Source organism: Oryctolagus cuniculus, chromosome 14, assembly GCF_964237555.1.
Source record: "Oryctolagus cuniculus chromosome 14, mOryCun1.1, whole genome shotgun sequence".
NCBI classification, from domain to species: Eukaryota; Metazoa; Chordata; class Mammalia; order Lagomorpha; family Leporidae; genus Oryctolagus; species Oryctolagus cuniculus.
This window is the reverse complement of record NC_091445.1, coordinates 69,116,549-69,139,806: the sequence shown is the minus strand read 5'-3', so window position 1 is coordinate 69,139,806 and position 23,258 is coordinate 69,116,549. Positions and strand designations below refer to the sequence as shown.

The 23,258-nt window shown below is 38.8% G+C and overlaps 1 protein-coding gene across 10 annotated transcripts in view; it reads right to left on the bottom strand.

The window, feature by feature from the left end:
• The window catches only part of NNT (nicotinamide nucleotide transhydrogenase), a 104,214-nt gene that overhangs the window by 51,466 nt on the left and 29,490 nt on the right, over nt 1-23,258 (bottom strand). For all 10 annotated transcript variants that reach the window (XR_011382030.1, XM_008262181.4, XM_008262180.4 and 7 more), the window contains exons 8-13: nt 8,897-9,030; nt 8,421-8,612; nt 7,758-7,911; nt 4,038-4,199; nt 2,510-2,620; nt 1,151-1,296 (exon numbers count right to left, since the gene is read on the bottom strand). Coding sequence is in view for 9 of the 10 variants with exons in the window: in XM_008262181.4 (XP_008260403.1) it covers nt 1,151-1,296; nt 2,510-2,620; nt 4,038-4,199; nt 7,758-7,911; nt 8,421-8,612; nt 8,897-9,030 (899 nt within the window). In the remaining variant the exon portion in view is untranslated. The remainder of the gene's footprint in view (nt 1-1,150; nt 1,297-2,509; nt 2,621-4,037; nt 4,200-7,757; nt 7,912-8,420; nt 8,613-8,896; nt 9,031-23,258) is intronic.

Here is a 23,258-nt window from a genome sequence, read left to right as displayed (position 1 = left end):
CCGGCCGCAGCGCACCAGCCGCGGTGGCCATTGGAGGGTGAACCAACGACAAAAGGAAGACCTTTCTCTCTGTCTCTCTCTTTCTCACTGTCCACTCTGCCTGTCAAAAATTTAAAAAAAAAAAATATATATATATATATATATAGGCATAATGTCTCTTGATAACAGGACAGAATGCCTTGGGTTTATTAAGAAAGAGAAGGGAAAAAAGAAAAAGGACAATTAGCACTTGAAAAATTATCAACTTTTTTATTGATTATTTCATCGTATCCCTGTAACAATTTATCCAGGTACATAATAAGATGCTAATAACTTTCTTGATTCTTTTTGATGTAGTCTGGGAGTAGTGAGGAACTGAAGACTGCTAGCATCTGTGCTGCAGCCCATGTGTAACACCTAAAACCTCATCCTCTTCCATGCTAGCATAGTGTTGGGGTGGCGCTGGGTAGAAATCCCCAACATTCCCAGCACACCCACTCCCCCTCATGCACCTGACTCTCACTCCCCTTAATGCACCATCAGCATACCCACTCTCATCACGCACCAGATGTCAGACACTTTGTATATTTCACCACATGCACTGCAGCCCCACAACATATCAGACACCAGGACACTTTTGAGATTTCCAAAAAAGAGGCATCAAAATGGTCGGTACTTGAGCCACCACCACCCAAACTCTGCCCCACTTGAATATTCAATTAAGTCCCATTCTAATATCAATCCCTATCTTATAAAAGAACCCCAAACTTTGTTAATTGCAGCTCTCCCTCATGAGGTTGCCTGCACTCCCTTCTGAGTATGTACTCTCCCTTTGCCCTTAAATGAACCCTGCTTTCCTGCTCACCTGTTTCTATGTTTCCTCCTTGAATCTTTCATGCATGGAGACAACAACTTGGACCAAGTCTAGCTGAGGAATCTCCTCCACATTTTTACATGAAGGAAAACTTAAGTACACAGTTAAACCCATGTTGCACATCCAGCAGGCAAATATTTCTCTGGAATCCAGGGTCCAGATCCTTAGAGGATTGGAATGCTCTGATCAAGATGGTTCCAGAGTTATATTTGCCTGACAGGTTGAATTTTGGTTAACAATAATGTTAGATACAGAACACAGTGGTAAAAAATTAGAACTTTCAAAAGATACTCTTACTTGTTCAATGTTATAACCACTGTAGAGAGCAGCTAAATATCCACCAACAAAAGTGCCAGCAGGGAGTAGATACAGGTAATTGTATTCTGGGGGATCCGTGGGACGCTTGAACATGTCCAGCATTCTCTGAGTCACCAGAAAACCACCTTATGAAAACAAAGGAAATATAAAACACATATAGGTATCTTGTTGAACAGTATTTTTTAAGTGTTAACAATTTTTTCTATTTTTATTACCTGGGCATAAATAAAATTTTGTGTAACATTTTAGAATTTCAAAATTAAAAATTCTAGTATTCAATCCAATTCCACTAGAGTGGAGAACAAAACAAAAAACCTAAAAACAGTAAGAAAACTTGCTATCTGGATGCAAAAAACAAATATTTCTGCATGACTAAAAGTAAATACCCATTCAAAAATCTTGGGAATGCAAAAGATCAAAGGTTAGGTTTTTTTCCAGTAAGTTATTCTATTTGTTAATCCATGTAACAAATGATAGGAAAAAATACCATATCAATAAGTACCATGTTTCTTAGATACATTAAAGAATTTTTAGCTACAAAATTGCATCAAAAGGGTCTCACACATGAGTGATGTGCTAGACTTTCAATTTTCAGAAATAAGCATAGTCTGTGCTGGGATAAGGGGAAAGATTAAAATGTTATCTAAAATTGTACTTGTTTATAGATGTTATGGTGATAGCTCTCCAACTAACTGAAAACTATGCATTAAATAACTTTCTAGTTAGCTTGCAGAAAGACATCATTATATTTGTTTGCTTTGGGGTACTGAGGAGGGGGGAAATGTTCTCTTACAAAGAGTTTTTTTTTTTTTTTGACAGGCAGACTGGATAGTGAGAGAGAGAGAGACCAAAGAGAAAGGTCTTCCTTTTTGCCGTGGGTTCACCCTCCAATGGCCGCCACAGCTGGCGCGCTGCGGCCGGTGCACCGCGCTGATCCGATGGCAGGAGCCAGGTGCTTCTCCTGGTCTCCTATGGGGTGCAGGGCCCAAGCACTTGGGCCATCCTCCACTGCCTTCCTGGGCCATAGCAGAGAGCTGTCCTGGAAGAGGGGCAACCGGGACAGAATCCGGCGCCCCAACCAGGACTAGAACCCAGTGTGCGGGCGCCACTAGGTGGAGGATTAGCCTAGTGAGCCGCAGCGCCGGCCACAAAGAGTTTCTAAAAATTATAGATGGCAAAACCATTTTTCCTTCACAAAAAACATTTATGGTCTGAGTAAAAGACTTTCTAAAAGTACAATTAACTTCTTAAAATCAGAATGTCTATTTTAAAGTGATTCATATTTGCTTTATATGTCCACTAAACATAGCACTCTGGGTTCGTTCATCATCATTATACCTGCAATGTTGACTGAGGATATGAATGTGGCAAGAGCAGCAAGGCCCTGAGAAGTTGTGGAGGGATACAGCTGTCCTCCCATCAGTGCCAAACCTCCAACTGCAGTCAATCCTAGAAAGCAAGTATAACAGGTAAATAACTACAGTGACAGGACCTCACATACATAGAATTCATAAAGAAAAAATCCAGTCAGTTTTCTTTCATTTTCATTTAAATAATATATGGTCATCCGTCAGTATCCTTATGGGACTGGTTATGGGAACCACCCCTCATCTATGGATATCAAAATATGCAGTTGCTCAAGCCTTTTATATAAAATACCATAGTTTTTGCATATAACCTACACACATCCTCCTATAGACTTTAAATAATCTCTATATTACTTATAGTAATAATACAATGTAAATTCTACTTAAATATCTATTACATTGTACTGTTTAGAAATAATGACAAGGAAAAATATCTACATGTTCAGGACAGATGTAATTTTTTTTCTGAATATTCTTGAGTCATGGTTAGTAGGATCTACAGATGTAGAACCCAAGGAAGTAGAGGACCAAATATAAAGACCTGTCCTGATAGAGGCTGTTGTCAACACAGCCCTTTTCTTACTAAAAGCACTGTTTTAAGCAAAGGGTTAACAAAACCCTTTCTCCTTCTCTGAAAGGATATGACCTTCCTTTAACTTTCTAGCTCTGTTCCTCTGATAAAGCTACAAATCATTGAGGTGACCAGATAACATTGCTTACAGTAAAAACTGACCCCTGGTGGCTACTTTTATCTGAACTAGAAATAATTATTTATGATCTATAAATATCCAGTGAAGATAATATAGCTTTGGGCTTTGCTGAGTGCTAGACTGTTCCCAACAGAGATCCTTGAATCTACAGCAGTGTTACAAGAAATGACTATGGGCCTTGAGCCTTTGAAGCCAAGGAATCTCTCATGCCTGTCCAGTGTGGTCTTATTCCCTCACATCTGAACCATCACTAGAGGCAAAAGAAAATAGCTCATGGGCAGCCATATGGACTGCCACCAGGACTGCTGTGTAGACTTGCACCAAAGAGAAGCCCCTGCTGTCCCACTAGCAAGCTGTGATTCCTGTCCCATGAGCCTCACAGTGATCTCAATGCCATGTGTGTCCTATTGTAACCTTGTTCACTGAATGTTTAGTTGAATCTAAGAGGAATCCCTTAAAGATGTTGCAACAATGGTTCTGTGAAACACTGGTTTTCAAATTCCACCAGTGGAATCCTTTCTCTAAAAGAAATCATACTTGAAGTAAATACCAATGGATTTGCACTACTTGAAATGGGAGCAGCCCGAAGGGTTGACACATTCCATGTTCTCTTACTTCACAACCCCATATCCCACACCCTCTGAGAGCCCCTGGGTCACCACAATACAGCCTCACACATGAAGTGAAACAATTGGAAAATAAAGACTTTGTAAGCCCCATTGAAAACACTCACAGGATCAAATGAGCCTATGAAAATCTAAGATGAGAAAAATGGAGAAGGGAACAAACCTGAGATTGCATTAGTCACAGACATCAGTGGTGAGTGCAGAGCGGGAGTCACGCCCCAGACAGTGTGGTAGCCCACAATGCCAGCCAAACCAAAAGTGGTCACCATCTGAGAAAAGGCTAGATTGGGAGCCACAATGCCCAAACCCAGTATCCCAGTGAGACCTGCAGAAAGAGAAGAAAGAGTTTAAGATGACTCCCAATTAGCCCAGTCATATTAAAAGTGTACACATACACACATCCACACTACCCAAACATGTGGAATAGTTAATGTTTGAAATTCTACCCCCTTGCCAGGAATGAGCAGATATTTTACATATTTCACAACTGAGAAGTGGTGGGTGGGGGGAATTCTGTGAACAAAATCCAAATTTCCAGCTACCCTCAAAACAAACTGTAAAGATCTAATAATATTTATGAGTCACCTTAATAGCAATTTGCACATTTTTCCCCCATGTATATTGTCTTCTTCCATTTTAACGTTCATTGACAATGCCACATGTGTTTCTATAAACATTTTTATTCCAGAATTATATGCCTATAGAGGATCTACCAAAGGATTTTCTACTTGGGCAAGACAAAACCTTTTTAAGACAGGACTTTTATGAGGCCAATGTTATGTCACTCTCAGATTTGGCTGAGGAAGAGGAGTTTTAAAAGAGTAGGAAGGATTTCATTCACTCCAGCACCTCCCCAAAACATATGGCTTCCACCCACCCAGGACAGAAGTTTTGCAATTGCTCCTGAATCTGGACTGGACTGCTGGCCAGGGCAGTCAGCTCCAGCCTCAACACAAGTCAGCCATCGGGAATTTACAAAGAAAAGGAAAAAAAAAAATACAAATTAAATTAAGAATGTGCAGAATACAAACAGTCAGCTCTGAACATACATCTTTAATTATCGCCTTCCTTAATAGCAAACATGTGGACAGTTGTTCTGCAACAGAAGAAAGGGTTACCTAGTGGTCAGTAGAAACACAGTGATAGTGAGCAACCAGGGAGCTGGACTTTAACTTTCCTGAACAAGGTACACTTTTTTTCCTTGGTATGAATTATTACTTTATAAGCGGCACAGCTAGAACATCAGGAATTGACATTAAGTTTACTTTGAATCATTAAATAGGACTGTAATTTTAATATATTTTCCTAGACACATAAAGCATTTCCAAGGTTCCAAGGCATGGCCGTTAATTATTTGGAGGGAGAACGTGATAAAACATTGTTTTACCTTTCAGTTAAAGATTAGAGAAGCTAAATGGGTTTGTGGATAAGAATGTTTTTGGAGGGAAGGCATATAACCTAGTGGTTTAGATGCCCTCATCCTACAGTGGAGTACCTAGGTTTAATATCTGCCTCTAGTTCCGACTCCAGTTTCCTGCTAATGCATACCCTGGATGGCAGCAGTGACAGCACAACTGATAGGTTTCCTGCCACCCACATGGGAGACTTCAGCTAAGTCCAACCTGAGCCATTGCCAGCATTTGGGAAATTAAGTAGCAGATAGGAACCCTCTGCCTCTCCCTGCCTCCATCTCTCTACCTACCTGTCTAACTCTCTGTGTCTTTATCTGTCTCTTTGCCAAATACATAAATAAGTAAAATATGTTTTCTTATATCAGACTCCCTGATTCTGTAAAGATATACCATTTTAGTGAATTCTTGTAAGGGATAAATGAGCTAAGTCATGATAAGTATTTAATGCAATGTCTAGTACTCACTAAATACTAGCTATTATTATGACCACATAAAGCATTGAACTATCAGAATTCACAATTCCTATGTTGAACATCTTAAATGGCAATCACATCACACACCTAAAAGTTTTCTTATCAACTATTTAATAAAGTCTTCACTCATAGAACAGAACAGAACAGAAAAAGGAAGAAAAGAAAATCACATTCCTTGAAGAATCCTATTCAAATAGATTCCCTACACAGAAAGAGAATAATCTTGCCTTAAATATGAAGGAGGAAGTTCAAGGTAAAGTAAAACAAATGTTAGGCCATCCTTTTGCTCATTGGATTATGCTATTGTAATATTTATTAAAAAGCAATATTCCCTGCCTCAATAAATACAAGAAAAACCTAGAAAAACCAATCATCATATATGTCCTGCTATATTTTCTGTATTCTCTCAAAGAGAAATGAAAAAATCATGATCCTACTCATAATACACTTCACGTACAATATAATAATCCAGTTTCTTTGTCATAACAAATGAGTGCAAGGAGGAACACTACTCCATCCATTCACAGTGTTCACAATCAGAGGCTTCTCCAGCCATTCTGCTGAGACTTGCTCTTCACTCAAGCAGAATCACATATTTAGCAGTAAGACATCTGGACTCACATGGAAACACGGAGAATGCTGAGGTTACAGGAATTCTGTGTGTCTGGTGCTGGTCTTTAATTCTTTATAGTTTGCTTTGTCTTGTTTTTCTTTTATCCCTAAGTAGATCTGCAAATTTTTAAAATACTGTATGACAGAGAAACTAATCTAAAATCAAATATCTAATTTCAGCCTCTAACAATACATGGCCAAAATGCATATCTGTCACTATTCAACAATAATTCTTTATAGAGTTTTCATGAAGATGAATTTAAAAGACAAATTATATGAAATTCTAAAGAAAGAGATGAAAATTAAATGCACAATTTTTTTTAGTAGATGAGTAACAGAATGCTAATAAAAATTTTCAAGGACTTCACCTTATATCATTTTATCTATCCTTCAAAGTAAATACTGGGATCCCCAGTCTTACCCAACTGTGCAAAAAAAAATCACAACTCAAGTTTTACAAAGCTCAAAAACCCCATAATCTTTATGTACACTTAGTATCAGCACAATATGACACACAAGGGTATTTCAAAAAGTTCAGGGAAAATGGAATTAAAGATGTTTATTTCAGTCCAAAAAAAATTTGATATCCATGCATATAAACATTCTTCCAAAAGTTCATAGAAAATGTATATTATGAAAAAAGTATGCACAGATTTCAAAAGTTTTGTACCAAAATGCACATCACTTTTAAAATTGTTTTCATTTATTTATTTTCTTTATTTATTTGAAAGGCAGAGAGACAGATAAAACTCTCCCATCTGTGGGTTCATTTCCCAAATGCCTGCAATAGACAGGACTGGACCAGCCAGAAGCTATGAGCCCAGAACTCCATCTGGACCGCTCACATGGATGGCAAGGACCCAAATACTTGAACCATCGTCTGCTGCTTCCCAGGTTGCACATTAGCAGGATGTAGAAATCAGGAACATAGCCAGGACTCAGCCTAGGCACTCTGATTTAGGATGCCATTGTCCCAAATAGTATCTTACCCACTCTGTCAAATGTCCATTCCCAAATATACCTTCTAATTCCAATTTTCCATGAATTTTCTGAAGTATTGTCATAGTTGAACATATTTGATATAAATAAAAATACTAATGAATAGAATATTTTAAAATGTGTCTTAAAAAGGAAAATATTAATAGCCTGTGTATTATGTCATATGTATTCATTTCAGTATTAGCATGGAGCCTTATCTCTTGAGATAGTCAATCAACACAGTCTCCAATTCTACAAAAAGGGTACAAGTCACATGTTGGCAAAAAATCAGGTCTATCAGAGTTAATTACCAATGAAATCAAAAGAAGAACAGCATTTAATTTATTAATGTTGACAATCACAAAATTCAAACAATAAATGAAACCCTCTGATAAATGAGACCCTCACCTGCTGTATATGCTGAAGCCGTTGTCATTGTCTTTCTGAAGGGTGTAATAGTTGCCGCCTTTTCAGCTTCCAGCTCAGCTACTGTCTTCTGTTTTACTGGGGCACCTTGTGGAATATTTTTCGGTGTGGGAGCTGGGAAAATTACTTCACCATCCTAAGAGATATTAGAAATTAGCATTTTTTAAAAAAATTCAATTTACAGAAGGCAGCTTACTATTGAATAAAACACTTCTTATGAATGCAATTTTTATAAATAAATTCATGTAATTTATAACATTTTATATAAACTTATGTTATAAATACATGATGCATGTATTACATACACATAGATATAGAATTTATATGTTCTAGGACATACATGAAAGAATATAGCTCAATCCCCAAAAAGTACATAGGTGGAGAGAATACTAAATTTTTACTTTATTCAATTTCTGTTTGCTTCTGTTTTCCAAAATTAACATATATTTTCAGTGAGTCATGCTACCTGTATTTAAAATATTTTTTACATCATTGTGCATTCTTAAACAATTATATTGGTAAAATCCTGGTACATCAATACTTTATTAGAATATATCTCAATTCCAAGAGAATTCTTCCATGAACAGCAATCCTAACATAAATATACATTAAAAGCCACAGGAAGTAACAAATCGCATTACTTACCTTCATCACTACAGTTCCTCTAATGACATGACCCATGGTACCAAAGTCAAAGTCATCTTTCACTTCAAAATAAAAATTGTCTTTGTCCGGGCTGATGGCCTTCAGGAGTTTGGTGATATTGTTGGAGTACAGGGTGCTGGCCTGTGTGGCCATCCGGCTTGGAAGGTCTGTGTAGCCTATATGAGTAATTCCCTAAATGAACAAAATTATAGTCAGAAAGGTCTACTACCCCTTGCTCACAGTCTTTCTAGGACAATTATTATTCACAATCAAGGCTACATTTTTAAATTATATATCTATATAAATACACACACATACAAGCATAATGAAAGGAGTTTTATATGTGCCTAATTTTAATTTTAAAATATGTTCAGGTCTCAATTTTGCCAAGTACGTAAACCAATAAATATCTTCTCACAAATCACTAATGCTGTAAGAGAAATGATGCAAAAATAGAAGATACTTTTTGGATATACCTTATGAATATAAAGTTCTCCTGGCTTAGTGGTTGCAAAGTTTCCACCAGCCTCGGCAGCTAAATCCACAACAACTGAACCTTCTTTCATTGACTCAATCATTTCTTTACTAAATAAAACTGGAGCTTTTTTACCTAAAAAAAAAAAAAAAAAAAAAGGAAAAGAAAATTATAATTTTCTACAGTCTTTATATTTCTTATTTTTGCCATAGTCTCTGGACATTCAGGAACTGAACATCTGAGATTTTTAACTCTTTCCAAAAAACCTCTGCAGAGATTGGTCATTATCTTAAGGAAGAAACACAATGAGTGTGAGCTGCAAAGCCACTGTGCAGGAGGGAATAAGCCTCACCACCTGCTCCAGAGGATCTCAGTGCTGCCTCTCCCAACTGGTTACATCCAGTTCTATTCAGGAAGAGGTAAACAAATTGCTTGGTATTAAAAAAAAAAAAAAATGGCACAATAGGCCATTCGAGAACTATGTTCACCCAAAATTGGACAGTTCAGATCATAACAAATGTCATCAGATTTTCCAACAAGCTATATTAACCTACCTTAATTTAACACAGGATAACTCCAAGGAGAAATGTCAAGTACTGTGAAACCAAAAGAGTAAGATATGTCTACTCCAAAAGGTTTAGGAATGCACACAGACTCTGGTCTGTGGTGCATCTATGCTCCAGGTATGCCTGGTGCTGGAAATACAGAGGATTTGACCCAAAATAAAGGTCATGCTGCTTAGCTAGCTAGTGACTGACAGCGCTGGATCACACAGCTGGAGGATTTCCAGTGTTACCCTGTGCTTTCCAGGTCTTCACTTTCATCACCGAGCCTTGCCCTCTGGCCAAGAGCACCTAGCTTGTTAAAGCTTCCCCTCATCTAGTGGTACCCTCCAGGCTCAGGCTGCGGTGCTTTAAACCACTCTTTGAAATCCAGGTTCATCCCCTTTGACTTCTAAATGTCAACTGTGCCATCAATCTCACAAATTTGATTTGACATCTAAAGAATTTCTCCTGCCCTAATCAGTCCCTGTACTGCAACACATTAACTGGCCAAAATCATTTAGGTTCCCTAGAAAATATCAAATATACAACCTATTATCTCCTCTGATTTTAGTCAATAAATCTTCACAAAACAATTGTATAGGCACTGACACAACTTTAAAAAAACACATGCACACAGCTGCACCTTAACAGGGATAACCCAGGTGTTTTGTTCATAATATTACTCTGAAATTCAATCACTTAAAAAAAAAGATTTATTTATTTATTTGAAACTCAGAATTACAGAGAGTCAGTGACAGAAAAGAGAGACAAAGAAAGAGAGAGATCTTCCATCTGCAGATTCACTACCCCTAAGGGCAGCAACAGTCAGGAATTAGGCCAAAGCCAGGAGCCAAGAGCTACAGCTGGGAATCCCACATGGCTAGCAGGGGCTCAAGCACTTGGGCTATCTCTGATGCTTTTCCTAGGTCATTATCAGGGTGCTGGATTCAAAGTGAAGAAGCCAGGACATGAACCAGAGCACTTACTGGATGACTGCATGGCAGGCACAGCTTTACCCACTATGCCACAGCGGTGGCCCCTAACCACTTTTTTTTTAATTCTTTATTTTATTATTAATATAAAAAAAACAGATTTCATGTATTTCATAGGTATAGTTCCAAGAAGATAACTATACTTCTCTCCCTCCCCCTCTCCCTCTCTTAATCCTCCTCCTTCCATTTTGTTTTTCTCCAGCTTCTGCAAAGACATGCTTCCAATCCACTCTGTAATCACAGGTCCGGGCTGGCGCCGCGGCTCACTAGGCTAATCCTCCGCCTTGCGGCGCCAGCACACCGGGTTCTAGTCCCAGTCGGGGCGCCGGATTCTGTCCCGGTTGCCCCTCTTCCAGGCCAGCTCTCTGCTGTGGCCAGGGAGTGCAGTGGAGGATGGCCCAAGTGCTTGGGCCCTGCACCCCAGGGGAGACCAGGATAAGTACCTGGCTCCTGCCATCAGATCAGCGTGGTGCGCCGGCCGTGGCGGCCATTGGAGGGTGAACCACCGGCAAAGGAAGACCTTTCTCTCTCTCTCTCTCACTGTCCACTCTGCCTGTCAAAAAATAAAAATAAATAAATAAAATAAAAATCACAGGTCCAATTCACCACCAAATATAATATCCAACAAGTTAAAAGTAGGAAGACCACAGCCCACAGGAGCACAAACAAGGGCTAAAAACAATAATCACATCACGAGATGTCCATTTTGTTCCCACACTTTTTTTGTATTCTATATTAACTGCCACATATCAGAGAAAACATATATTTGTCTTTTGGGGATTGGCTTATTTCACTGAGCATAATGTTTTCCAGTTGAATCAATTTTGTTGCAAAAGACAGGATTTCTCAAACACTTGAAATGATAGAATATTTTTTCACACAGAATAATTGACTTAGTGTACAGACTAGAGGGGACTGTTCCAACAATTAAGTTTAAAAATTTACCTAAAGAGTGGGCATTTGCCTCAGTGATAAAGTTGCTACTTCACCCATAAAGTTGCTACTGCATCCTATATCAGAGGGCCTAGTTCAAATCCCAGCTCTTCTGCCAATCCAGCTTCCTACTAACTTGCAACCCGGGAAGCAGCAGATGATGACTCAATTAGTTGGGTCTCTGTCACCCATGTGGGAGACCCAGACTGAGTTCCCAGCTTCTGGCTTCAGTCTAGTCCAGCCCTGGCTATTGCAGTCATTTGGGAAGTGAATCAGCAGATGGGACATCTCTCTCTTTCTCTCTGCTTTTCAAATAAAATGAAAATAAATAAATAGAATATTTTATTTACTTAAAACACAGAGGACTATATAAAGACATGGAATTATTCTATGTTAAAAGCACATAATAAAATATTGTGTGTTTAAAATATATACATGAGTATTTCATGTACTTAACAAAATACTACATATACAGTATGATTTAAAATTTTAAGTTTTTAAGCTTCTATTCAGTGAAATTAATTTATTTTTCCCTCTGTGCTTTTCCTTATCTCCCAAATGTTTTAATTTTAAAATTAAAAAAATTTTAATAAGGGCTACAGGGAATAAAATGATGAATGTTAACAGTCTAGCTGCCTTCAAGAACTCACATGTGGATCAATTTTTTGAAAATCTGGAAAATACAGAAATAAAAATTAAAAACAGAGGGGAAAAAATAAAGCCAAAAAAGCAGCAGGGTAGAACAAAAGTTCCAAGTGAGCAAATCCTCAAAAGATTAGGTCAAGAGAGGGAAAGCCTGAGAAAGCAATTTCCGAAATTACTATCTTACCCTTTTAGGCTGACACAATAAAATTGAAGGAATGATAAATGTGGCCTTCCATATTGGAAAGATCAAAAGGAATAAGACAATTAGTTAAGTAGGTCTAAACTAATTATAAAAGAAAAGAATTAACCCATACAGCAAAAGAAAATGCAGAAGAAAGAATACCTTGGTGAATCTCTCTCTAGTTTACTAAAAAAGTGAAAAAAAAATCCTAAATTTAAAGCAGCAGGAAAATTACAAAGGAAAACATCAATGAATTTAAGTATGAAAACACAGACATTATAGTCCCCAAGAAACGTAAATGAGAAGAAATAATATAATAAAAAGCTCACAGAAATATAAATAAAAGCAAAACACTAAGATCAAAATAGGTCAATGAACAATAAATGCAAATGGCAAGTTCAAAAAAATGTCCACTATCATTAAAAATGTCATTAGCAAAGAAATGTGGCACAAAAAGTAAGATTTTTTTTTGGCCTCACAAACTAGCTGAATCAAAAAATCATAATACTTAACGTTGAAATGAAACAGTCAGGCCGGCACTGCAGCTCAATAGGCTAATCCTCCACCTAGCAGCGCTGGCACACCGGGTTCTAGTCCTGGTCGGGGCGCCGGATTCTGTCCCGGTTGCCCCTCTTCCAGGACAGCTCTCTGCTATGGCCCAGGAAGGCAGTGGAGGATGGCCCAAGTGCTTGGGCCCTGCACCCCAGGGGAGACCAGGAGAAGCACCTGGCTCCTGCCATCGGATCAGCGCGGTGCACCAGCCGCAGCGCACCAGCCGTGGAGGCCATTGGAGGGTGAACCAACGGCAAAAAGGAAGACCTTTCTCTGTCTCTCTCTCACTATCCAGTCTGCCTGTCAAAAAAAAAAAAAAAAAAAAAACAGTCAGCTAGGCAGTCTCCTAATAAAATTATGAACTGCACAATCTTTCAAGAAAGCAGAGTTTAGGTTCAGGCTTTGTGTAGCAGCAGGTTTAGCTGCTGCATGGGATGTCACAACCTATATCTGAGTGTCTTGGATTGAATCCCACCTCTGATTCCAATCTAGTTTCCTGCTCATGTGAACCCTGGAGGCAACAGAGAACTTGGGTCCCTACCACCCACCTGAAGCAAATCTATGGCATTCCTGACTCCTGGTTCTGGCCTGCCCCAGCACCCACCGTTGCAGGAATTTGGGGGACAAACCAGCAAATGAAAGGTGGCACTCATGCTCCCTCTTTCTCTCTCTCCCCCTCTCTCTCTGCCCCATCTCTCCCCATCATTCTCTTCCACTATCTTTGCCTTTTCCTCCCCCCCCATTACTATACCTTTCAAATAAATAAATCAACAAATAAAACTTTAAAAAAAGAAAAGAAAGGGTAAATCAAGCATTTATCAATTGGCCATCTAGTCATTCTACTATCTAGTTTATTCTACCTCTAAAATAGCATTAATCCTGGGGAAATAAATGAAAGCACAGACACAAAAAAATGCAGAAGAAAAATATCATAAGAGCATTATTTTTAACTAACAAAAACTGAACATAAATTTAAAGCTCAACTTTGGGGGACCAGTTAAATAAAACAGTAATTCCAATGGAAAGTTCTGTAAAACGTTAACACATATTTACAGAGTTCCTAGTGATTCATCATTATTATACTAAAGGGGAAAAGCTTATGATATAATGTTAAGTAGAGAAATAAAGCAAGATACTGTATCTTGTCTCAACATTATAAAAAAAATGCACTGGAAAAAAGGCTGAACAGAAGTGGTAAAATGTTAACAGTATTTATCACTAAAGGAAGGATCACCAGAGATCTTTATTTTCTACTTTGTACTTTACTGCTTTTCTAACAAAAGTTACATATCATTTTTATAAAAATAAAATAATGTACCCCTACATAATCACAACCATTTTCTCCTTTGAGTCAAGGATGTGATTTAAGACTTGGTATTAGAAGAATTAGAATAACTTAGAAAAAGCATTAGATCAACTTATTTACTCACCAATCTAAAAGTCTTCAAATTCACTTGCCTTCCCTGTTACAGCAAACAAAGCTTTGTAATCAGCACACACTTTCCAAAAGCACAACAGAACCAGGAGTTTCGTATAGCATTTAAGACACTGCTTAGGACACTTGCATCACGTATTAGAGTTTCTAGGTTTAAGTCCCAGCTCTGCTGCTGACTCCAGTTTCCTGCTAAAGCACACCCTGGGGAGCCAGGAGGTGTTGGCTCAAGTATTTGGGTTCCTGCCGCTCATATGGGAGACCTGGTTCAGTTCCTGGCTCCTGGCTCCTGGCTCCTGGCTCCTGGCTCCTGGCTCCTGGCTTTGGCCTGGCCCAGTCACAGATGTTGCAGGCATTTGGAGAGTGAACCAGCAGATGGAAGATCTTTCTCTGTCCCTCTCTCACTCTGCCTTTCATAAATAAGGCATAAAAAAAAGTAAAACAAAACACTAAAGACAAAGAAACAACTAAAGATGGATAACAGAAAGATGTGTACAGACTTTTTACAATGTAAACACACATCTAAAATTTATTGCAAATCCTTCAAATATGATGAGATGAACCATATACTCTATAGATAGCTTTGAGAAAGTTCTAGATAGAAGAATAAAAGACAAAATGAGCATATCATATATTTCAAAACATAACTGTAGCAGAAAGTGGAAGAGTTAATGAAAGAAGACATATAAAAGGTGTTTTCTTAAAGGCACAACTGACCTTTTCCCTTTGATGCTCATTTCTGCTCATTTTATCACCTTTCTATAATAAACTGGATACACAAAAACACTAAGGCATTTACTAAGACCAGCCCCCTAAAAACAGCAATAATCATGACAAAAAAATTAACAAGGAGAGAAAATTTTAAAAAAAATATCTCCCAGCACAATACAAACTGAAATATCTGGCATGATGTCCAATTTCATGAAATATTTCTTGCTCCCTTCTGGTTTGTGAACATTAAGTTCCCCTAATAAGGTTACTCAGTTGCCTCCCTATTGGGAGTTATTTCAATACTTTGCCAAGACAATTGTAGGACATAGAGCACATATATTCATCACTCAAAAATTCACCCATTCATTGACTCAACTAATACTAAGTGCTTCCTGTGTGCAGAATAGATGGGAAGGAAAATTTTATGGATTGCTCTAGGGTCTAATATTTTACAACTGAAGGGGGCTACATTCAAAACATAGCCAACAGTTTTATTACTAGAACAGATGGGTATTTAAAGTGCTCATCTAAGAATTTTAATTAAAAAGCTTCCCAACTGGTTAGCTTCACTGATTTGGAATGAGTAGTTTAATGTAAGGTCTCCACAAATCTCTGTGTGCACCAAGAGTTGACTATTGACTAAATAAGTACCTCATGCTTGTACATTCTTTCTTGATATATGTACATAAAGATGGAATTCATATAAATTCATTTCAAATGTTATCAAATTTATAGTATCTTTTCATAATCATATTTTCTCAAATAATGAATATTAAGATACAGTTTAGATCTTCTGTATATAAATATAATTGAAAATGAATCTTGATGTGAATGGAATGGGAGAGGGAGCGGGAGATGGGAGGGGTGTGAGTGGGAGGGAAATTATGGGGGGGGCCATTGTAATCCATTAACTGTACTTTGAAAATTTATATTTACTAAATTAAAAAATTAAAAAATTAAAAAAGATACAGTTTAGAAAGATTTAAAATTAGAAGCTGCTAAAAAAAACTTACTAATTTCTAAAAATAACAATCTATTTCTATGTGGCAAAAAAATGCATTATTAACTTCTCTACATCACTAAATTCAGAGAGTGAATTGGCTTAAACTAAACATCAAAAGCTAAAGATTTACCAGAAGATCTTGTAATATAAGTATATTATATCTCTCTGAGTGAGTCAGGCCTAACATGATCATCTGGACTCAATAAATTTTCAGATTCTATCTTATTGTGGGAAGAATCAAGCCCTCACAGACAACTTTAATCACACCAAAAACAAAAAAAGAAAGAAACAAATTAAGAAGAAACCACTAAAAATGTTAAGAACAACAAGAAACCAAGATGAAATGGGTTTACCACAAAATTTTCTAATGATTCCAAGGAGCAGTTAGCATTATTTACTGGAATTATTCAATGGCATATAATCAAATGGGGAAATTCCTAACTTCCTGGCCTGAAGGCCATCAAATTAGACAAAGACTCAAGAAAAACCTTCTGTTCAACAAGAACATGGTATACTTAACTCCACCCTGGCAAATAGATTAATAACATAAATTATAGAATACATTTTTGCAAACCAAAGCAGATTTGTCATGAACAAGTCCTAGGAAGATGAGAATGCTTTTTAATGTAATGTAATATCCTATACACATTAAGTATCAAATAAAGCAGGTAAAGAAAAACATCGTGAACTCCAGGGTTAACACATTAAGAAACTTTTTGTAACAACACCATTTTACACTGAACATTGTAGTAATATCTACCCAGTATCCATTTTCTCCTTTGGTCACCACTCCAGTTTCCATTCTCTTGTCACTGTCTATGCGTTTCAGGAGAGATGACCTCAGAAAATACTCCAGAGGCAGGCTTGCCCAGCCTTTCAGTAATCTCATCAGCCTTTAATTGGCTCCATCAGAAAATCAGGTGTAAACTGAGGAGCATCTCATTGTCCTGTCTACAAAGATAAGCTCAGAAATGGGCACATTAAGGCTAAGAAGAGCAAAAGAAAGGTTCTTAAGGGCTTCTGAACAAGAAGTTTCCTTGTTCTTTGAGAAGGAGCCATCATAATTGTCCTATGTTGAGCTTTGGATATGGTATTACAGAAACTGGAGGCCTGAAATCAGTGCTACTTTCTGCATACCACAGAGGATGGCGTCAACTCAAAGAGGAGAGTGAGCTGAGAGAACATAAATGTGCAAAGCCTTTACCCACATCAACCCACAGTTATAACTAGACTATTTTCCATTAGCATAACTCAAAAAATCTTTCTTAAGGTAGATTAGATTGTGTTTGGATTGTTGTCTCTAACAGCCTATGGCATCATAACTGATACACACCAAAAGCTCTTCTGGAATTTCAAAATTGCAGATGGGATTAAAGTATTGAGTCTTGTGGCCAGCGCTATGGTGTAAGTGTTAAGCCACCACCTACAATTGCTGGCATCCCACATGGGGTTCCACTTCTCATCCAGGTGCCTGCTATTGCACCTGGGAAGGCAGCAGAAGATGGCCCAAGTATTTGGGCCGCTGAAGCTACATAGGAGGAAGCTCCAGGTTCCTGGCATTGATATGTCCAGCCCTGGCCATTGCAGCCACTTGGGGAGTGAAATACAGATGAAAGATGTGGGCACAGGGGCACAAGCACCTGGGCCATCTTCCACTGCTTTCCCAGGCACATTAGCAGGAAGCTGGATCAAAAGTAGAGCAGCCAGAACTCGAACTGGTATCCATATTAATGATTCTACAATGCTATCCCAAAAAAAATCTACATTTCTTACAGGTTGAAATGTGTTCTCTCAATATTCCTATGTTGAAGCCCTAACTCCTAGGACCTCAGAATTTGGTTGCCTTTAGTGAGGTGATTAAGATAACACAAGGTCATTAAGGTGTGCCCTAATCCAAACTGATTAGTGACTCCAAAGGTAAAATTTAGACACCAAACAAGACACCAGGGATACACATGCACCCAAAGGAAAGACCATTAGAGGGTACAGCAAGAAGACAGCCATCTACCTGCCAAGCAGAAAAGCCTTAGAAGAAAAAAACCTACCAACACTCCATCTTAAACTTGAGCCTCTTGAAATGTGAGAAAATCAATAAATTTCTATTGTTTAAGCCCCTGGGTTAATTAACAAATTAATACAATGTTCTCTTATTCTTGGGCACATTTCTAAGCAATAGTTCCCAGCTTCCTTCATAGTTAGGTTTGGTTCTTAGCAAAAGAAATAATGAGTAGATGTGCTCCATCCATGTCTCCCATTCATACTCCTCCCTGTCTCTTCCCCCTCAGGCTGGTTGGATTAGAAAAGGAGCCCAGAGTGATGTCCATAGCCTCATAAAAACGATGACAACACTGTGAATCCCCAGTGATCATGCAAAGGAGACTGACCACCAATGTGAAAACCCACCTATCACTGTGACCTGAGCAAGAAATAAACTCTGATAACATTTAAGTCATTAGACACTTGTGGATTGATCTACTACAGCAAGGGCTATGAACTTAGAGATAGGCCACCCTAACTAATTCATATTAAGGCACAAATAAGCATAGGGGAAATGGAAAGAAGGGGAAACAAAAACACAAACTGTTCTCCATGTGTGCATGTGTGTGTATGTGTGTGCAAACTGTTGAAATCTTTACTTAGTATACAGTTGCTGTTCTGTATACAAAGCTAATTGAAAATGAATCTTAATGGAGAATGGGACTGGGAATGGGAGAGGGAGGAGGAGGTGGGTGGGAGGTCAGGTATGGTGGGAAGAATCACTATATTCCTAAAGTTGTACTTAAGAAATTTGTACTCCTTAAATAAAAGATTTCTTTGGGGGAAAAAACCACACAGAGTGCAAAGCACTAGAAGCACGGACCAGAGACAGCTCAGCCTCCCCATTCTTTTCAAGGCAAGGGCTGCCAGGAAGGAGAGCCTAATACTTCCCAATCTTGCAACATGTCTTGGAGAAATAGCAGACCAAACCAGAATATAACTCCATGCCATAAATTTTTCTAACAGAACAGTTGTTAAATTTGGCCCACTCACTAAGTGTGCTCTAACACAACCCTAAGAAATCAAGACTGACAAATGGCAATGGAAAACGCCACAATTTTGGCACCCTCCCCTTGATGACAAGTTGCCCTGTCTGTGTTGAAAGCTACCAAGAGGTGTGTAGACAGCCTGTGGTTACCAGCCCTTGATGTTGCAACATCCAAGTATTTCTCTCTGTCCTTCAAAATTCTCCAAACAGATGAATCTTTGTAGAAGTAACATTACAAAATGCCATATAGTCCTAAAATACATTTACCAGAAAAGAGGATGGCAGATGAATCCAATAGTAAAAAGAGTAATATAATTCAAAAAGTTGGGAATCACTCGTCTACAGCATATAGTTTTGCCCTAAAACAAGTCATAATGCATATGGAAGAAGGAAAAGAAAACAATCTGAAAAACAAGCCCTTGTTTGTGAGAAAAATTTTATATATTCATCTAAACAATATCAACTTTTTGGACTTACACAAATGGATAGCATCAATAATTATTCTCTTGCCTCAAAGTACAAGTTTGAAAGTTACTGTGGAAAATCATTCTTTATAATTATTTTTTAAAGATGTATTGATCTATTTATTTGAAAGGCAGAGTGACACAGAAAAGCGAAAGACAAAGAGAGAGGGGGGAGAGATAAAGAGAGAGGATGAGAGAGAAAGATCTTCCATCCATTGGTTCACTCCTCAAATTGCTACAACAGCCAGGGCTGGTCTAGCTGAAGCCAGGAGCCAGGAACTCCATCCTGGTGTCCAACATGGGGGGCATGGTCCCAAGAATGTGAGCTATCTTCCACTGGGTTCCCAGGTTCATTAGCAGGAAGCTGGATCAGAAGTGGAACTGCCAGGACTCAAAACAGCACTCTGAAAAGCAAGGCAGCATTGCAAGCTGCAGTTCAATCCACTGCACCACAATATCAGCCCCAAAAATCATTTTGTATGGTATTTACATTATTAAACATGGGTTAAGGGGGCTGGTGCTGTGGCATAGAGGGTAAAGCTGCCGCCTGCAGTGCCTGCATCACATAAGGGCACTGGTTCAAATCCCGGCTGCTCCACTTCCAATCCAGCTCTCTGCTGTGGCCTAGGAAAGCAGCTGAAAATGGCCCAAGTCCTTGGGCCCCTGCACCCACATGGGAGACCCGGAAGAAGCTTCTGTCTCCTGGCCTCGGATCAGCTTAGCTCATGGCATTGCAGCCATCTGGGGAGTGAACCAGTGGATGGAAGACCTCTCTTTCTGCGCCTCTCTGTAACTCTGCCTTTCAAATAAAATAAATAACTTTTTAAAAAGATGAATTCAAAGATGGATTCAAGGAGACAGTTTGTATCAAGTAGAGAACAAATGCTAGCCTTCCAGGAAACTGTAGCCCCTCGGGTTCAGTATCACATATGTAAGGCCCTTGACTATCAGAGAAAAATATCTCCCTCCCAATTCTCCAGCGTCCTTTGAGGCGTGAATTTTACAGACCCTAACAGGTATAAAGACCAAAAAACACTGCTACCCTAATCTGCATTGTGTTTAAAAAGAGATTCATGCATTCATGGCCTAGGGTATCATAATTTATGATGAAGCAATGAATATCTTCCTTCCTATTTGGCAGGACATTGTCTAACTCCTAAATAGAACTGCCACTACTTTCTAATTCTATTTCTTGAGAGGTCTGGCTATCTACCTCAAATTACAGACTGGGTTTTTGTCCATGTTCTCAATAATTTAAGAAAGCTAAGTTTTCAGTTCTAAATAAGCCTCAGAAATGTTCCTGTTCAAAAGCAAGCCAGCAGAATGTTCTATCCTTCCTTGAGCAGCAGCAAAAAAAAAAAAAAAAAAAAAAAAAAAAAAAAAGTGATTGTGCCAAATGAGACCTAAGAAAGGCACCTAGAATTTTTTTAGTTCCGCTTTGCTGGGCCTACCATCGTGTATGAAGCACTATGCTAAGCACTGGCCACAACACAGATAAACACATCTGCTGCACTCACAGGAAGGCAGAACAAGTGAGAGGCGAGTGGACAAAGCACTGTTGTACTATGAAGCACTGGCAAGGTGCTGTGAGTGCAGAAAAAAAGATTGGCTGCCACTGTAGTAGGAAGCAGTAGAAAGTATAGAGAAGGTGGTAACTGGATTAAGCTGGATTTAAAGGGGCAGGAGTAGCATTCCAAAGAGAAGCAATATATGCAAAGTCTTGAAAGTATCTGGGCCTATCTTGAGAGTTAAGAGCAGCCAGCCTGACTGAAATCAGGCCCAGAGGATAAGACATTAATTTAACATGAGATCCAAAGACTAGGTCAGAAGCAAAAATGATAGGCAATAAATATCTTACCTAGGAGTGCAAACTTTACAGCACAGGAATTCTGAGGATGGGAGGCTGCAATCAAATCCCGACCAATTTAGATGCCTCCATCTAATGATGCTGGGAATTCAAGTGGCCTGGGATACTGTCATCATTACTAAACAAAACCCCAGACCTTGCCATCATCTTGCTTCTAATAATAAGGACAAGATGTAATATGGGGAAGGGCTAAGCAGGGAAGCTATATGACCACATGAAGATCATGATTTTTTAATTAAGTAGCCATCAGGAAAGATTTGCAATGGAAAAAGTGGTTTCTGCAAGGGTAAAGCTACTGTGTGCTCCACAGCACCCTTACTTCTCAGTGGGCTTTAAGGCAAATTTGCCCAAGACATGGTCAGTGCAAAATTACTCTGATTCTTCCCTATTCTTTTCCAATAGTTCTCTCCTTCAATTACGTATTAAATTTTCAACCTGATTCACTCCATTCCTGACTAAATATTCCAAGTCTATAAAACAAGTCTCTCTAAAAGTGTTCCAGATCACAGAGATGCTGAAAAATATCTTGTATCTCAATAGGCTTAGCAGAAAAGATTACATGCACAGCCTGAGCATGACCAGAGATCAGAGCTAACTTATCCTTTAGCAGTACAGCCAAAAATCAAAGAGCTGAACAGGAAAGTTGGGAGCTTTTCCTTATGTTCAGAGCATCACAAAATGGGACTATCAGTCCTATCCTACAGTTAGCTAATTTAAGCAAAATGTTTACCTTTAACCCATCACCCCATCCTGTAGGGGGTCTGGCACAAGACAACAGGCAGCATAAAAACCAGCTAACTACAGAACTATTTCATTCCACATGTAATCTACATTCAAGATACTTCAAAAGTTTGTAGAACAATTGAATTAGGGGCAGCCATTTGGCCTAGCAGCAGACACCACTTTGGACACCTGCCACCCATGTTGGAGTGTCTGGATTCAAGTTCCAGATCTGCTTCTGATTCCAGATTCCTGTTATGTGCACACTGGGGAGCAGTAGGTAATTGTTTAAATACTTGGATGTCTATAACCCACGTGGGAGATCCAGATGGAATTCCAGGTTCCTGGCTTTAACCCACCCTACCCCTGGTGGTTGCAGGCATTTGGGAAGTGAACCAGTAGATGGAAAATCTCAATCTGTGTCTGTCTTGATGCCTTTCAAATGAATAAATAATTTTCAAAAATTAATTAAGGGGTCAGCACTATGGTATAGTAGGTTAAGCCTCCGCCTGCAGTGCTGGCATCACACATGGGTGCCAATTCAAGTCCTGGCTGTTCCACTTCTAATCCAGCTCCCTGCCTATGGTCTGGGAAAGCAGTGGAAGATGGCCCAAGTCCTTGGTCCCCTGCACCCATGTGGGAGACCTGGGAAACACTCCAGGCTCCTGGCTTCAGATGGGTCCAGCTCCAGCCATTGCCGCTATTTGGGGAGCAAACCAGCAGATAAAAGACCTCTCTCTTTGTCTCTCAGCCTCTCTGTAACTCTGCCTCTCAAACAAATAAATAAATCTTTAAAAAATTAATTGAAATATAAGTTTACTTTGATACAAAAGAAATTTGAAATCCATGCATACTTTTTTCATAATATACATTTCCATTAATTTTTGAATGTCAAATGTCATTGTTTTTCAAGTCCACTGAGGTTGTATAGCTAGGAACGGTGAAAACTTGCCAACTCCATGAAGTTGCTACCCAAAACTAGCTCCTTGCCTGTGTTGTTCTGTTAACACTCTGATTCATGCCAGGTCCTCAGTCCAGCTTTGTGTGGGTTTAGGTTTATGGGATCTCAGCTTAGAGAACTTCTGACAGTTGACTTGGTCCCCTTTGAATCCACTCAAGGAAAACTTGAGAACAACTTCTGCTCTAAGAGTTTTACTAGAACTAGATGTACCCTCTGGTACATACAGAGGCTCAAGTCATTAACCAGTCAGGTCCAATGCCAAGAACACTGTTTCCCAAAGGGCAATTGTACCTGTATGTAATCTTTCAATCACTTTACTAAATGGTTTCAGT